At 42.4% G+C, this 17,007-nt stretch overlaps 1 protein-coding gene across 1 annotated transcript in view; it reads left to right on the forward strand.

The window, feature by feature from the left end:
- Ttc39c (tetratricopeptide repeat domain 39C) overlaps window positions 1–17,007 on the forward strand; it is a 93,189-nt gene that overhangs the window by 66,329 nt on the left and 9,853 nt on the right. Inside the window, exon 7 of the mRNA XM_042675300.1 lies at window positions 8,368–8,461. Within this exon, the coding sequence (XP_042531234.1) occupies window positions 8,368–8,461 (94 nt within the window). The remainder of the gene's footprint in view (window positions 1–8,367; window positions 8,462–17,007) is intronic.

Consider the following 17,007-nt stretch of genomic DNA (forward strand, 5'->3'; position numbering starts at 1 on the left):
CCCTCCTTTTTGTCTCCTGAGTGACTAGGATGACAGGCATACTCACCACTCAGCTATTGGTTAAGATGGGATCTCACTGACTTTCTGCCTGGGATGGCTCAGAGCTACCGTCTTTCTAGTCTCCACCTCTCAATGTCGCTGGGATTATAGGTGAATAGTCAACTTTCTTTTCAAGGATTTGGTATTCAGTAATGAAGAATTCAGCACCTCTTCTTTCTGCCCTTCCCACATGCTGTGTTCTCTCCCCTGTTTGAACCCACAACCATGTATCTCCCAAATAATACTATATCTCCTACTGGACTTTCTGTTTCTGATCTTTATGTCGTAGCCTCTGTTTTTGCCACCCTTCTGAGGTGTTCGTGTAAGCAAAATTTAAATAAAGTGTAAGTCTCATTGTGAAAGCCCCAATTCTTATAGTGGCCTCCAAGACCCTGTAAGAATTGACCCCTGGTACCTCTGCAATCATTGTCCACTCCTGTGTCCACCGCTATTGCACTCCAGACTCACAGCTGCACACTGCTGCCTGTGGGTCTTTGCACCTTCTAGGCCCCCTGCCTAGAACATTTTTGTCTCTTTCCTCTGCTTCAGTTACTGCCTCCACTTCTTCAAGTGTTGGAAGTCGTCTTTAGGGAAACATCTCCTGAGCCTTCCTTTGAGTCTAGTCAGTCTCATTGCTCCCTGAATTGCCTGTCTCCTTTCATGACCAAATCTACCTCTTTTTCTGTCTAGAGACTTAATCCTTGTAGGATGCACCTGCGTGAAATCTCATTGTCTGTCCTCATTAGAGTGAGCATGTAAGTTCCAGGAGACCAACTCTGGCTTTTCTTCAGAGCCTGTAAATCTGCATCCTTTCCCAAATGCCTATGCCTGGCACAGAGACAGCAGTGTGTATGTGTGTGAGAGGCTGGGAGGAGGTGGGGGGGAGGCGGGGGGGGGGGGGATGAAAACTTCATTTGTTCTTCTCTTTCAGGTGTACAGTAATTATGTCTCTATAGTCATGGGACTCCAGCCATTTGTGGCATATTGAATGTGTCCCTAATTATCTAAAACTCAGAGGATTCCACATCCATAGAAGTATTAAAAGCTCTCAAGGACATTCTAAACATAACTTTAAACCTAAGCATACTCAGGAAGACAGAATCGATCAAAACACGTAAATAGACAAGCAACAACCTAATATACACACACTGGTCAATAGCATCAACCTTACAGTAATAAAGGAAATGCAAACTAAAACAACATGGAAAAATGATTGGTTCACATTAAAAGCATTTGGTATTAAAAGGCATAGGAAAATCAGCCCCTTGGAAACTGCTGGCTCATTTATAATTTGATCAAATTTTGTGGCTTGGGATCTAGTCTATACAAATTACTACCTGATCAGAGTGATTTAGATGGACCCTGTAGACACACACCTAGAAATAAGTATGTGCAGCAGACACTGTGCTTGCCCATCTTTGCTACCTGAAAGAACCCTGGGTTTGGAGTGAGGCTTTTGGGTCCTGCTATACATATGCATTGCTCAGATCATCCTCATTACTCTTAGCCAAAGAAGGATGCTTTGGCAATGTGGCCAATATGGTAATATATTTGCCTATATGATCACCACCATCACCAAAAACACTATTTCTGGAGCATAGGGGAATAGCTTCTTCTAGAAAGGATGCCCCTTGTGGTTGGTGCGTTGGTTGGTTTCCTAGGGCAGCAATAACAAAGTACCACAGATGGTGCATCTTAATCAGCAGACGGTCCTGGGCTGCAAGTCCAAGCCTAAGGAGCTGGCATGCCGGTTCCTTCTGTGGCTGTTCCTGGCTCATGTCTGTCCCTGGCTTCTCTTCTAGATCAGTGGTTTGCTGGCCCCCTTTGCCCATTCCTTGGCATGCAGAGTGGTCTCTCTGACCTCTGCCTTCATCCTTGCATACCCTTTCTGTGCCTGGCCCAGAGTCCAAAATCTCTGTGTAATGGAGACACAGACCATCATGAATTACTTAAGACCTCATCTAAACTTAACTGCCCACACTTGCAGCAGTCATGTTTCAGATACAATCATGTTCTAAGGTACAGGGAGTGAGGGCTTTAACCTGTGCACATGAATGGACCCATAAGAGTTGGCAGTCAGTATCAGGGGTCTTTCCCTTCTTTCTTTCCCTTCCCTCCCTTCTCATGTAGGCACCATTGATGCCCTGGTGGCCCACAAACACTACCTGCAGATGCTTCCAGAGGCTTCAGAGCAGAAGGACTCCCAGCCCTGACGAAAATGCACTTGAATCACTGAGAGTACTGAAGCAGTGTAGAATAGAGAGTGGGGGACAAGGGAAAAGTGGCTTGGCACTTAGGAGAGGGTACACTGGGGTAGAAGGCAATGTGAGCCACGTCCTGAGCACATGATATGCGGTGTCCTACCTCCCCTTCTGCGTTTGACCCTTCCTCTGAAGGGGTGAAGAGATAGCGGAGGTTTGAGAGAGGAGGCCCAGTAAAACCCAGTGCATCAGAGGCCTGTGGGAAGGAGGGGCGTGGCCATAGCTCCACTGCGTGAAGGCAGAGGTTGTACTAGTGTTTCCTGGGTACTGGATGTGAGAGAATGTCACCAACAGGTGGTCGAATTAAAAGTTCATGAGTATTAAGTCCATGTGTGTAGCATTGTGAATATTTCTATTTGGTACTTGAGAGCCTCGTGGATATTGGGAATCTCTTGGTTTTTTTATTCTCTGTAACACACACATGCATGCTACCTACTTGCGAAGTATTTTCTTCTTTCCTTGCCTCCCCCATGCCTCCCCTTCCCTCATCTTCCCTCTCCCCCACTCCTCCTCTCCTGCCTCTCCCTCCACCTACCCTTCCCTTTCCCTCTCCTCTACCCCTCTCCTCCTCCTCCTCTTCACTCTTCTCTTCCCTCTCCCTTCCTCCCTCTCCCCTTACTCTCACACCATCTCTCCCTCTGCTTTCTCATTCTCACTCAGGCTAGTCTAAAAGATGCCATCTTTCTGTCTCCACTTCCCAAGTACCAGTCATTCTGGTAGACCACTATATTGGCCTTATTTTGTTCTGAATAACTCATAAATTCTACTCCTATTTAACAAAGTTTTTGGCTTACTTGTTACTACTTAAAATTTCTTAAAAACAAGTCTGTGTTTCCAAGCCACCAACTCCTCCTATAGCAGCACTGACACTTCTTGGGAGGAGATGAGTGTGAGAGCAGCCAGGGGTCATGGCCTCCTCCTTTGGCCATAGAGGTGGGGGGTCCCCGATGGGGGGGGTCTCTCCCTCAAATCCAGCCAGATGAAGAGACAGCAGCTCACAGATGATGCTCACAGGCTGACTTCTAGAAGACAGACCTGTGTGCTTTGTCATCATTTCACCTTCCGTGAAATGTGGAGCTGGAGACTGTTTGCTTGGGGGAGTGGACCCTTTGCCTTTATAGATTCAGTCTAGGCTAGATCCCCAAAAGAACTGGCCTTGCTTCTGTTTCTGCTTTTATTTCCCCTGCAGTTCATAGATGGAACCTTTTGGAGGTAGCTGCAGGCAGTGGGTCATTCCAACCTGGCATCTAGAGAGAACATTTTTTGAGTGGAGCAAAGTATAGCATTAGTAGAGTTCAGTCATGCTGACACTGAACATTATTGAGATTCTTTTTGTTGTTGTCGTCTTTATTTTCCAAGGCCCTGGTACTGTGGCTTGAACTTAAGGCCAGGGTGTTCTCACTTTACTTTTCTGCACAAGGCTGGTGCTCAACCATTTGAGCCACCCCCCTACTTTTGCTGGTTAATTGGAGATAAGAATCTTTGCAGGTCAACTTAATTATATTTGTTTATCTCAGCTGGCTTTGAACCTCAATCCTCAGATCCCAGCCTCTGAGTAGCTAGGATTACAGATGCCTGGTTAAAAAGATACTTGTTTGGAACGATTTTGATAAAATTAACATACCCGTGGAGAGTATTGCCTGTGATCACTCAAGCCTTCGTGTTTCATTTCTCTTTGTTTTCTGTCTCTCTATAGGATACCACATGTGTTTGTGTGGATTTAAGGCAAGATTATGTCATTTTACATTTCAGGTAGAATAAACAGCTTTTAATTGTGCTTGCTAGACAAAAAACTGGAGTTCCTATGAAGGAAGAAAGCTTGACTAACTGGAAAAACGCACTCCATATCCACAGCCACATGCAGTGACTTGAGATTATGCTCATTTCAATTTGGCAATAAATATGCCCCATTTAATTTTTGGCCAACACTTGTGCTTTTTGTTCTTCATGGCTTGTTTTAGAAGCAAGGAAAGCTAGCCAACGTTTGCTGTGTTTACCTGGGAGGCTTCCGCTGGTTTTGTGACAAGGATTTTCACAAGACAAAAGCCATTGTGGTATCAATTCATGGCTTAAAGATTTCTTCACTCTAGCCGTGTGTGTGTGTGTGTGTGTGTGTGTGTGTGTGTGTGTGTGTGTGTGTGTGTGTGTGTGTGTGTGTGTGTGTGTGTGTGTGTGTGTGTGTGTGTGTGTGTGTGTGTGTGTGTGTGTGTGTGTGTGTGTGTGTGTGTGTGGTCTCTTCAAGCCAGATTATATGTATTTCTCTAAAAATCAAATTGTAAACCAAGTGTTGAATTGGGGATAATCCTTTCTTTTCTTTGGTTTGATATTTTAATTTGTAACCATTAAAAACTCCAGTAGATTATCTTTTCATCTTAAATTATTTTGGTGGAAGATAAGGGAAATGTTTCCGTCATTTTAATTAATTGCTGTAACTTTAATCATTGTAATTACTCAAGCAATGATTAAAATAGAGCTAGAATTAATTTTGTAGTTACTCACGGGATCAAGTCACTCAGCTCCATAATACTGTCTTGGTATTTTGCTTACAGTTTAAGTTTGTGTGTGTGTGCCAGCATGAGGGCTTGAACTTGCGGCCTGGACATTGTCCCTGAACTCTTTTGCTCAAGGCTGATGCTCTACACTTGAGCTACAGCTCCACTTCCAGCTTTTGGGTGGTTAATCGGAGATAAGATTCTCATGGACTTTGCTGCTCAGGCTGGCTTTGCACTGCGATCCTCAGATCTCAGCTTCTGGAGTAGCTAGAATTACAGGTGTGAACCATTAGTGCCTGGCTTCACATTTTAACTGTTAAAGAAATAAACTGTATTCTTTTCCCAAGGTTGTGTAATAATTTGCCACAGAACAGCTTAACACATCAGAAATTTATTTCTATTCGTGACTTGAGTCCCTGTCATATTGCCTTCCCAGGAATTCTGAATACACACCCCAAACATTATGGGATACATTAACATAGTGGAGCATTTCTTAACTGACACTTGATGTGTTAATAGTGGTTTATTAATATATATTAATAGAACAAACTGATGATGAAAGGGGAAAAACAAAACCTCTGGTTCCCATTTCTTAGAGTTCTATAGGTCTTTTCAACATGTTATGCGTACCTGAATTTGCCCACTTCTTCAGTCTACAGCCTCTGGTGGCTGGTTCTCATACGTGTATTTTCCCAGCACTGGCATCACTAGGGCTGTACTCCCTTCTTCTTCCAGCTTCTGGTGGTTACTGAGTTCTCTGTACTTGGGACTGAATCATGCCAATCTCTGCTTCTGGTCCCCATGCTTCTCCTTCCTGGATCTCTCTGTTTTATAAGGACACAAGGGGTTACATTTGCAGCCTACCCAGACAATCCCCTTTGCCTCAAGATCTGCAACTGGGTCCCATCTGCTTACATGCTTCCAAAAGAAAGCATACTTTGGAGACAGCATAGTTTGTCCGTTAGCTTATTGGCTTTGACCAAGTTCCTTAGCCTCATTAAACTTCCCAGAGAGTTTTCAAAAGGCCAGAGAGAAATGATGGATGTCACTTCTGATCGGTTTTGTTTTCCTTTTTCTTGACTTGCCTTGACTTGTTTTCCTTTCTCCAGAGCCTAACCGCTCCTGGTACCTGTGGTGGAGGTACAGTAAGTGCCAAGTTGGCTGTGTTTCTTTCCCCTGAAGGGCTGCATGGCCCTCCAGTGTCCTGCCCTGAACCCGCAGCTGAGGACAGCACAGTGCGATGACCTGTCCAAAGTACTGTGTGCAGGAACCTCAGTGTCACTGACTAGGCACACAGTGGGCTGTGCGGGCAAACCCCCAGCATGGTGGTTAAGATGTGTGATAAATACGCCATGGTGAGTGTTCCTGAGCAGGGCGAAGCTTCCTTGATGCAGAAAGAGAGGTGCTAGATGTGGGTAATGACATCAGATTTCCGCTTGCTGCATGCAGTGCTTTGTCAAAGGTTGATTTCTCTGTGTCTTTTGTGTCTTGGCTGGGTACTTATAGCTGGTGTAAGCTTCTTTATGTGGAGGTGGTGGACCGTGTCAGTCGGGTGAGGACCCCTGCAGCTGCCTGACATCTGTTTGAACAGGAATTAGTGACCTGCTGTGAATCTCCCAGTGTCTACCTAGCCAGCGCTCGTGTCTAGCCACAGAGGATCATAGGCTGAAGTTTGAACCTCCCTGACCCAGAACTCTGTGGTATTTGGGGGCATTCATTGATTCATTGACCTTGGCCTTGGTTAATGAGTCATTTGGTTTCCAAAGTCAGCCCTGAGTCACAGCCAGCCTGAAGATGACCTCAACTTAGTCACAGTAATGCTCCAATGTTCCAAGGCCTCCTGCAGGGAGCTGGGCCTCCCTGGAGCCCACAGCCCCTCCTCCAAGATGATACCTTCCCCTCTGCCAGTCTGGCTGTGCAAAGAAGCAGCTGTTGGGCACGGAGAGGTACAGCAGTGGTACTCACTAGACACTATGTTGAAAAGGAACGACACAACTTGTGGGGTGGGGATGAGAGGAAAAACCTGCGAGAGAGCAAGGAAGGGGAGACACACACACACACACACACACACACACACACACGCACACACACACACACACACACACACACACATTGGGGACAGGAGAGACAGAAGCCCACAGCTTGGGGAGCACTGGGCAGGGAGAGGGGCTCATCCAGCTCAGAGTCACAGACACCACTGAGATCAGATGGAGTCAAGTCTTCTGGGTGTGAGGGGCTTTTATTGATTCGATATGTAATATCAAACACTTATCAAAAGCCTTTTTCTCTAAGTCAGCAACCCCTTTTTATCTCAGTGATCTTTTGAAGTGCTCTTATGAGGTGTTTATGGCATCTGCGTTTCCAACTTGGAAAGAAATCTTTAAGGGAAAGAAAAAACTAAGTACGCAGTCATCACCCTTACCATGGAGAACACACTCCAGAACCGCAGCATCTCCCGAGGTCGCTGACGGTACCAAACACCGTGTGTGCCAAGTTTTTCCTGGGTATACATACCTATGATCAGGTTTAATTGATAAATGAGACACAATTAGCGAGTAATGACAGTAATAGGACAGTTATAACTGTAGTGTAATGTATATTCTGTGACTGTGGTTTCCTCCCACCATTGGACTCTGCTGTGTTGGCCGCTGGTAATGGCAACCAGAGAAAGTGGGGTTGCGGACAAGAGGGGAGCGGGGGCTGCTGGGAGGAATGCATAAGTTGCCGACGACATCTGGGTCCCGAGGGAATTTCTAAAAACTTGAGGATGGAGATTTGATGGCCCAAAGCAACTGGATAGTAGCATTCTGGGGTTCAAAATCAAGTGGCCGGGGCTGGGAAGGTGGCTCAGTGGTAGAGCGCTTGCCTTGTATGCATGAGGCCCTGGGTTCGATTCCTCAGCACCACATAAGCAAAAAGAAAAAAAGCCAGAAGTGGCGCTGTGGCTCAAGTGGTAGAGCGCTAGCCTTGAGCTGAAGAGCTGAGGGACAACTCCCAGGTCACGAGTTCAGGCCCCACAACCGGACCCAAAAAATCAAATGGTCTCTGCAGGGCAGAGAGTGAAGGGACCATGCAGGGAGAAGTCTTGGAGGATGGACCTACGGGAGTAGTGCCATGCGCTCGCTCCCTCAGTGCTGAGGGAGAGGCTCTCTGGCCATGTTGGATCCACTTCGGAGGATGGAACATGGTACCTGTGCTTGTCAAATGTATCTAGTAAACAAGAGCTTGATTCAACAAACATATAACACAACAAGTTCTCTCGGTGAATGGAGCCTTCACTGGCAGAATCTCCTGCCAAGCGAAAGGAATTCTCTAGACACGCATAGTGATTCATACCTGTAATCCCAGCCATGTGGATGGCTGAGGCAGGGAGATTGTTAGAACCCAGTGGTTTGAAAACAGTGTTAAGAACATAGTGATGTCCTACCTCAAAGAAAACCAAAAATACCTGAACGTACAGGCATCTATCTAAGCCGTATAACTATATGGCTATCCGTACGTATCAGCATAACTGGGAAAAAGGTGCCGGCTCAGTGGCAGATCTTAGCCAGTAACTGTTCTTATTTTTTCCTCAGTGTCAAATCAACAGTGCCTTGGCGTCCTTCCACACGGCTCTGGAGCTTGCAGTTGACCAGAGAGAGATTCAGCACGTCTGTCTGTATGAGATTGGTAAATACAAAGTGTCCGTCCGGCTTTTTGTTATGAAGTGGAATCAATGCTTTGGAGGGTGCATTTCTTCATTTGTAATGCTGTTCAGTTTGTCTTGCACAATGCTGCTTTGCCTCACATGGACTTTGACTGTTGCCCTGGCACTTGTAATGATACTCAGCTCTCGTTGCTTCCTAATTAACAGTTTGATTTGGAGCAAAGGGTAATGGGGACTGAATTGACTGTGTAACTATTTGTCAGTACCTTATTGAACTGTACAACATTGCTCCAAGCTTTCTTCCTTTTTCAAATGAATGCTTACTTGAGAAGAAAAAGCAGAGATCTACTAAATATCTACTCACTCTCTACTTCTACCAACATTCCCTGAGACCTTGGACAAGTTGCTTAAGGTTTTTGTAGTACTGGGATTTGAACTCAGGGCCTTGCACTTTGTAGGCAGGAGCTCTTCACATGAGCCTCGCCCCCAGCTCTTTTCGGTTTAGTTCTTTTTTTTTTTTATTGTGAAAATACTGTACAGAGTGGTTACAATTACATGGGCAAGATAGTGAGTACATTTCTTATCAAGCATTGTAGCCTCCTCCTTTGTTTCCCCTTCCCATCCCATCCTTCCCCCTCTCACCCAACCCTCCTCCCCCCCCCCCCCCCGCCCACCAAAGTTGTAAAGTTCATTTTCGACATACAACTTCTACATTCATTGTTGCAATGGGTCCACCTGTATCCCTATTAAAACGATTTGTTTTTTTCCCTTCCCCTCCACAAATTATACCAACATCAAATACAGTGAAAGCAGGAGTTATACTGTGGGGGAGGGACATATAAGCAACAAAGAAATAATCTTATAAGTGTGTTAGAAACAATTGCATGAAAGAAAAAAAACATTTGAATACATATCTTAGGATTCATTTCCCTAACATCAAATTATCTGACCTTTTCTGCTTGACTCAGACATATACTAGTTATTGCAAATAAAGGAAACCATGGGACCTATGTTTCTTTGGGCCTGGCTTACTTCACTTAATATAATTTTTTCCAAGTTTTTCCATTTCCTAACAAATGGGGCAATGTCATTCTTTCTGATGGAGGCATAGAATTCCATTGTGTATATATACCACATTTTCTTGATCCATTCATCTACTGAGGAGTATCTGGTTGGTTCCATATCTTAGTTATGGTAAATAAGGCTGCAATAAACATAGTCGTGCTGGTAGCTTTAGTGTGGTCTTGTTTGTGAATATTTGGGTAAATGCCCAAAAGTGGGATTGCTGGGTCATAGGGGAGCTCTATGTGGGGTCTTTTGAGGAACCTCAATACTACTTTCCAAAGTGGTTGAACAAGTTTACACTCCCACCAACAATGAAGTAAGGTTCCCTTCTGTCCACATCCTCTCCAGCATCTGTTGTTATTAGAGTTCTTGATTATAGCCATTCTAACTGGGGTGAGGTGGTATCTCAGTGTTTTGATTTGCATTTCTTTTATGGCTAGAGAGGTTGAGCATTTTGTCTATTGGCCATCCTTCTTTCCTCTTCAGAGAAGTTTCTCTTTAAGTCTTTGCCCACTTGTTTATTGGGCAGTTGCTTCTTTGAAGATTTATTGTTGGGGGATTTAATTTTTTTGAGTTCCAGGTATATTTTATATATGAGACCCTTGTCTGTTGTATGGCTGGTGAAGATCTTCTCCCAATCCGTGGGCTTTCTACTGATCTTGCTAGCTATGTCCTTTGCCATGCAGAAGCTCTGCAATTTCATGCAATCCCATTTGTCCAACCTTTCTTTGATTTGCTGTGTTTGTAGGTCTCTATTAAGAAAATTTCAGCCTGTGCCAAGGAGTCTTAGGGTTTCTCCTATTCCATCCTGTAATGTTTTCAGGGTGTCTGCTTTGACTCCGAGGTCTTTGATCCATTTGGAGTTGATTCTGGTGCAGGGTGATATATAAGGATCTAGCTTTAGTTTTCTGTAAGTATTTAACCAGTTTTGCCAGCACCATTTACTGAAGAGGCTGTCTTTTTTCCATTCTATTTTTTTAGCTCCCTTATTGAAGACTCGATGGCTATAGGTCTGTAGGTTCATTTCTGGGTTTTCAATTCTATTCCATTGGTCCTGAGGTCTGTTCTTGTGCCAGTACCAAGCTGTTTTGATTACTATGGCTTTATAGTAGAGTTTGAAATTTGGTATTGATATTCCTCCAGCAGTGTTCTTTCTGTTGAGGATCGTTTTTTGCTATTTGGGGTCTTTTATTGTTCCATATGAATTTTTGGATTGCCTTTTCTATTTCCTTGAAGAATGAGGTTGGAATATTGATAGGTATCGCATTGAATTTGTAGATAGCCTTGGGAAGTATTACCATTTTCATGATGTTGATCTTTCCAATCCAGGAGCATGAGAGTTTTTGCCACTTTCTAAGTTCTGTTTTGATTTCCTTTTTCAAGTTTTTAAAGTTTTCATCATAGAGGTCCTTCATTTCTTTGGTTAAGTTAATTCCCAGGTATTTTATTTTTTGTGGGGCTATTACAAATGGAGTTGCTTTCCTAATTTCAGCCATGATTTTCTCATTGTTGGCATACAGAAAAGCCATTGATTTTCGAGGGTTAATTTTATAACCTGCTACTTTGCCGAAGTTTTAATCAGCTTGAGTACTTTGGGAGTGGAGTCTATGGGATTCTTTAAATACAAGATCATGGAAGTGGCGCTGTGGCTCAAGCGGTAGAGCGCTTGCCTTGAGCTGAAGAGCGCAGGGACAGCACCCAAACCCAGAGTTCAAGCTCCATGACCGACCAAAAAAACAACAAAAAAATAAGATCATGTCATCTGCAAAGAGGGAGAATTTTACTTCTTCTTTCCCTATTTGGATCCCCTTTATGTTTGCATCTTGTCTTATTGCTGTAGCTAGGCATTCTAATACTAGATTGAAGAGAAGTGGAGAGAGTGGACATCCTTGTCTTGTTCCTGAGTTAAGAGGAAATGGCTTTAGTTTTTCATCATTAAGTATAATGCTGGCTGTAGGTTTGTCATATACAGCCTTTATTGTATTGAGGAATGTTCCATGGATTCCTAATTTTTCCAGAACCTTCATCATAAAGGGGTGTTGGGTATTGTCGAATGCTTTTTCTGCATCTATTGAGATAACCATGTGGTTCTTATCCTTGCTCCTGTTGATGTGATGAATTATATTAATTGATTTGCGTATATTGAACCAGCTTTGCATCCCTGAAATGAATCCTATTTGATCATGGTGTATGATTTTTTTGGATGAATTGTTGAAGTTGATTGGCCAGAATTTTGTTGAGAAGTTTTGCATCAATGTTCATCAAAGAAATGGATCTATAGTTCTCTTTCTTTGATAAGTCCCTGCCTGGTTTTGGGATGAGGGTTATGATGGCTTCATAGAATGAGTTTGGTAGTGAACTTTCTCTTTCAATTTCATTGAAGAGTTGGAGGAGTATTGGTGTGAGCTCTGCTTTGAAGGCCTTGTAGAATTCCGCTGTAAAGCCATCTGGTCCTGGGCTTTTCTTAGATGGGAGGTCTCTTATTGCTGTTTCCATTAAGTATGGACCTGTTAAGAAGGTTTAACTCATCTTGGTTTAGTTTCGGCATGTCGATATTTGCTAGTAAAAGGTCCATTTCTGCCAACTTCTCAAACTTATTAGCATAAAGTTTTGAGAAGTATTCCCATATAATGTTCTGAATCTTCGTTGTTTCTGTGGGGATGTTACCATTCTCATCTCTGAGTTTATTTATTTGGGTGTGTTCTCTTCTTTTTCTGATAAGATTTGCTAAGGGTCTGTCAATTTTGTTTATTTTTTTGAAGAACCAACTCTTTGTTTTGTTGATTCTTTCTATGTTTTTTTTTTTTTGGATTCTAATTCATTTAATTCTGATTTAATTTTAATTATTTCTTTCCATCTACTGGATTGGGATTTATCTTGCTGCTCTTTTTCAAGAAGGCTCAGATGTCTCATTAAATTGTTGGTTTCAGATCTCTCCAATTTATTGATGTAGGAACTCACAGCTATAAACTTGCCCTTGAGTACTGCCTTTGCTGTGTCCCAGAGGAGCTGGTAATTTGTGTGTTCATTTTTGTTAAATATCATGAACATTTGAATTTCCTTTCTAATCTCTTCCATGACCCACTCGTGATTCAGCAGTGTGTTGTTCAGGCTCCATGTGTTACAGGATTTTCTTTGGTGACTTTTGACGTTGAATTCTAATTTTATTCCCTTGTGGTCTGAGAGAATGCAAGGTATAACTTCAATGTTTCTGAATTTGGACAAATTTGCTTTGTGGCCTAAAATGTGGTCTATTTTGGAAAATGTTCCATGTGCTGCTGAGAAAAATGTGTATTCTGATGCTACTGGGTGAAATATTCGGTAGATGTCTGTTAAATCTAGTTGATCTATGCAGTTGTTTAGATCTGCGGTTTCTCTGGTGAGTTTTTGCCAAGTTGATCTATATAGTGAGGAAAGTGGTATGTTAAAATCCCCAACAATTAAAGTCTTTGGATCTATGTGGGATTTGAGGGAAAGTAGTGTTTCTTTGATAAATTTGGGTGCTCCATTGTTTGTCAAATAGATAATTAGAATTGTAATACCCTCCTGAAGGAGAGATCCCTTAATTAGTATGTAGCGACCTTCTTTATCTCTTCTCACTAATTTTAATTTGAAATCTATTTTATCTGATATTAGGATTGCAACTTCCGCCTATTTATGGGGGCCATTTGCTTGGTATATTTTGTTCCAGCCTTTCACATTGAAAATGTGTTTGTTTTTATGGGCAAAATATGTGACTCCTGAAGGCAGCAGATAGAAGGATCTTGCTTTTTAATCCAACTGGGAAGTCTATGTTGCTTAATTGGAGAGTTAAGTCCGTTAATGTTGAGAGATAGGACTGAGAGGTATTTGGGAGTTCCTGCCATGTTATCCACCTTTTTGGGGGCTGCAGCAACTGGGTTCTTCCTATCGTTCTTGGATTTTCAGTTTTGGTGTGGTTTCTTGGCCTTTATTGTGGTCTTGTTGGTTTTCTATGTGTAGGACATCTTGAAGTATCTTTTGTAGGGCTGGTTTGGTGGAGATATATTGTTTCAATTTTTCTTTGCTACGGAAGGTTTTTATTTAACCTTCAGTTATGAAGGAGAGTTTAGCTGGTTACAGAATTCTTGGTTGATAGTTGTTTGTCTTTAGGGCATGGCATACATCATTCCAGGCTCTTCTTGCTTTGATTGTCTCCTCTGAGAAATCTGAGGTGATTCTAATTAGTTTTCCTTTATAGGTGATTGATCTTTTCTCCTTGACAATCTTTAAGGATCTTTTCCTTGGTCTGAATTGATCCTGTGTGGATTATAATGTGACGGTGGGATGTCCTATTCTGGTCTGGTCTATTTGGAGTTCTAAAAGCTTCTTGTATCTGAATAGGCCTATCTTTTTTCATGTTTGGGAAGTTCTCTGCTAGGATCTTGTTAAACAAATTTCCTAGACCATTAACTTCTGTCTCTAGGTGCTCCTCTACACCCACTATCCTCAGATTAGGCTTTCTGATGGTGTCTTCCAAGTGTTGAATAGAACTATCATATTTCTTGGATTTGTCTTGGAGGGTTGTATGTTCTTTCTCTATAATATCTAGGCTGTCTTCAGTCCCCAAGATTCGATCTTCTGCATGGTCTAACCTACTAGTGAGACTTTCTATATTCCTTTTCCTTCTAGTTGTTTGGCTTTGATGGGTTCAAATTCTTTGTTGGAGCTTTATTTTAGATCTTGTATGAACTTCTTTACTTCCTTAACTTGGTGTTCAGTGTTTATTCTCAAATCAGTTGATTGGTTATGGTTTCCTTGGACTCCCATTCCTTCTGTTGGGTTCCATTCAGTATTCCCTTTGTGGTCTCCCTGACTTCTTTCAGCTCTCTGTTTATGAACTCCATGAATGCCTTTAGTGATCTTTCTATATTATCATCCCGCTCTCTCAATTCCTGTATAACTCTTTGATTAACTTCTTCACATTCACGCAGTTCCTGTAGTTCTCTTTGAGTGATCTCAGCCTGCTCACACCAATCCTGACTTTCTCTTTGAGTGTTCTCAGCCTGCTCATGCCATTCCTGACTTTCTCTTTGACTGATCTCAGCCTGCTCACACCATTCCTTTATTTCTCTTTGAGTGTTCTCAAGCTGCTCACTCAATTCCTGTATCAATCTTTGAGTAGCTTCCTCACGCACATGATATTCCTGTATTAACCTTTGTTTTGCCTCCTCTTTCTCCCTATCACACTCATACAGAGTCCTTTGCAGGTTTTCAATCTTTTTATTTACCATGTTTACCAGTAGTGTTTGTAGAGCTTTTTGGGAACTCTCCTCTGGATTATTCATTATCTTTTCTGTCCTGATTATTATGCGTGGGGAGTTGAGATACCCGGACTTGCTATTTTTCTTGTGTTTTTCCAGCTTGTTCTGCCCATTTGGGATGAAAGTAATACCAGTTTTGTGCTAGCACACTGTTTTAAGGCAAGAATCAACCAAAGTCTGTAGTTGCACAGTCAAAAGTCTGCAGATACAATCTAGTTCAACAGATATACCTATTCAACATCAAACAACTATGTATTAATGGGCTACAAACTGCAAAGAAGAATTTGGAAAACAGAAATTATTAGGTTTAGGGAGAGATGTGGGTAAAAATAGGCATGGAGGGATGTGGAAAGGCAGTGGGAGAGTTAACTAAATCATAATCTCAAAGCAGGAAATAGGTTGGATAGAATGATAGTAGACAGAGAATAAAAAAGAAGAAAGAGAAAGAAAAATTACAAGAAAAAATAGAAAAACGAAAATTAAAAATTAAGAAGTGCAACACTTACAAATTATGCAAATTGAAAACATAATATTCAGAAAAGAACGTGGATAGAATAAGAGAAGGGGAGGGATAGAAAGGAGATATGAAAAACTTAAAAACAAAAATGCTTAAAATATTATATAGGTATAAAGAGGTAGTACTGCTATTAAGGAATTTAAGTCTAAGAGGTTTTAAATTGAGTAATAAATTTCTGAATTAAGTGTGTACACAATGTGTGCTAAGGTCTAATAATCGACTATGGGTATATCTGAGGATGAGCAGAACAGCAATTAAGCCATGTAAAGAAGAATGAAAGAGAAGAAAATCGGTTTAGTTCTTTTATGAATAGAGTCTTGAGCCTTTTTCCCCCTGGCCAGACTTGAACCAACATCCTCCTCTTCTCCCCATAGCCCCAGCTATGTTGTACAGCACTGTGCCTGGCTGCTTAAAGCCTGCTGAGCTGCTGGAGTGACAGCAGCTGCGAAGTGCAGCTGAGCCCTTACAGGGTGTCTGGCACGCGGAGTGCGTGCATGCTTCCATTCCATCTTCTTAATACATGCACCTGCAAGTGTGGATCGGCCCAACCTCCCTCCTTTAGAGTTGATGCTGGGTCTTTGTAGACTGCACGCACAAAGCTCTCTGACCTTCGTATATTCTTTCAAAATCCCTTATTGTAACACTTCCTCCAATATTCAGAGAGGAATAAACACAATTTAGGGCTTGAAACAAATTTTGGGTTGAATGGGAGAGTCATAGTTTTTCGAGTCTCAGCTTAACAGTGCCAGGATACACGGTACAGGGCATAGAGAAGGAATGAAGAAGGGATAAAGAAAGGAGAAATGGGGGCTCTCTAGGCCCTCTGGGGGAGGCTCAGAGAAGCTGTCTCCCCTGTGGTTCCAGGTCTGCTCCACCTGCTGCGGAAAAGTGCCAACGAAAAGATTGGGAACTACCCCACAATAAGGAACATGGTGTGTGGAAGAAGAGGTGCTGTGTAATCTGGCAGAAACCTCTTATTCCATATAATCTGAATTGTGGAGTTTTGTGTGGTAACCATAATTAGAGTGAGATCTGTTTCAAACAACTTGAACTTCACAGCCTCCCTTTGGCAAGAGAGAATTGATAAGCCAAGCCACCTTTAGGAATTATAGCTAACAGAGGCCTTAAGAATTCAGGAACAAATTGCCACTCAGCTGCTGTTCAACTCCGCTGTCTTAGCTCAACTTCTCACCTTCGTTTGGTATTTACGTCTCTTTTTACCTTGATCTTTGTAACTGGAAGAAAGCAATTAGCCCACATTTTCCTCTAAAGTATGTTATGATGATATTTCATAGAATCTGAATTTTGTAGAAGTATTTTTAAAAATATTCACCTCCACCACCAATAATCTGACAAGTCTGAAATTATGCACTTTAGCGTCATATCTGATATCCCTAGAATTTTGTGCTCAGAGGAAATATTGTGTAAAGGAATGAAAGTTGGACTTGGATCCACAAGACTTCCCTCTTAATAGCTGGCCTTAAGCAAGTCGCCAGCTTGTTAATACGTTGGGCTGTTTCCTTGCTCACCCAGGGTAGTTACCTTTGCAAGGTTGCAGTAAGGATGAGGAATCAGGGAAGAGTGAAGGGGGTTGGGTACCATTATGGCCAATGAGAATAAAATCCTTCCATTTTAATGGCTGCTATTCCTTACCAGAACACCAGACTGACAATGTTTGAGCCCATCCTCAGCTTCATTCCTGGCC

Source organism: Dipodomys spectabilis, unplaced genomic scaffold, assembly GCF_019054845.1.
Source record: "Dipodomys spectabilis isolate Male_0828 unplaced genomic scaffold, ASM1905484v1 ptg000024l, whole genome shotgun sequence".
Classification (NCBI taxonomy): domain Eukaryota; kingdom Metazoa; phylum Chordata; class Mammalia; order Rodentia; family Heteromyidae; genus Dipodomys; species Dipodomys spectabilis.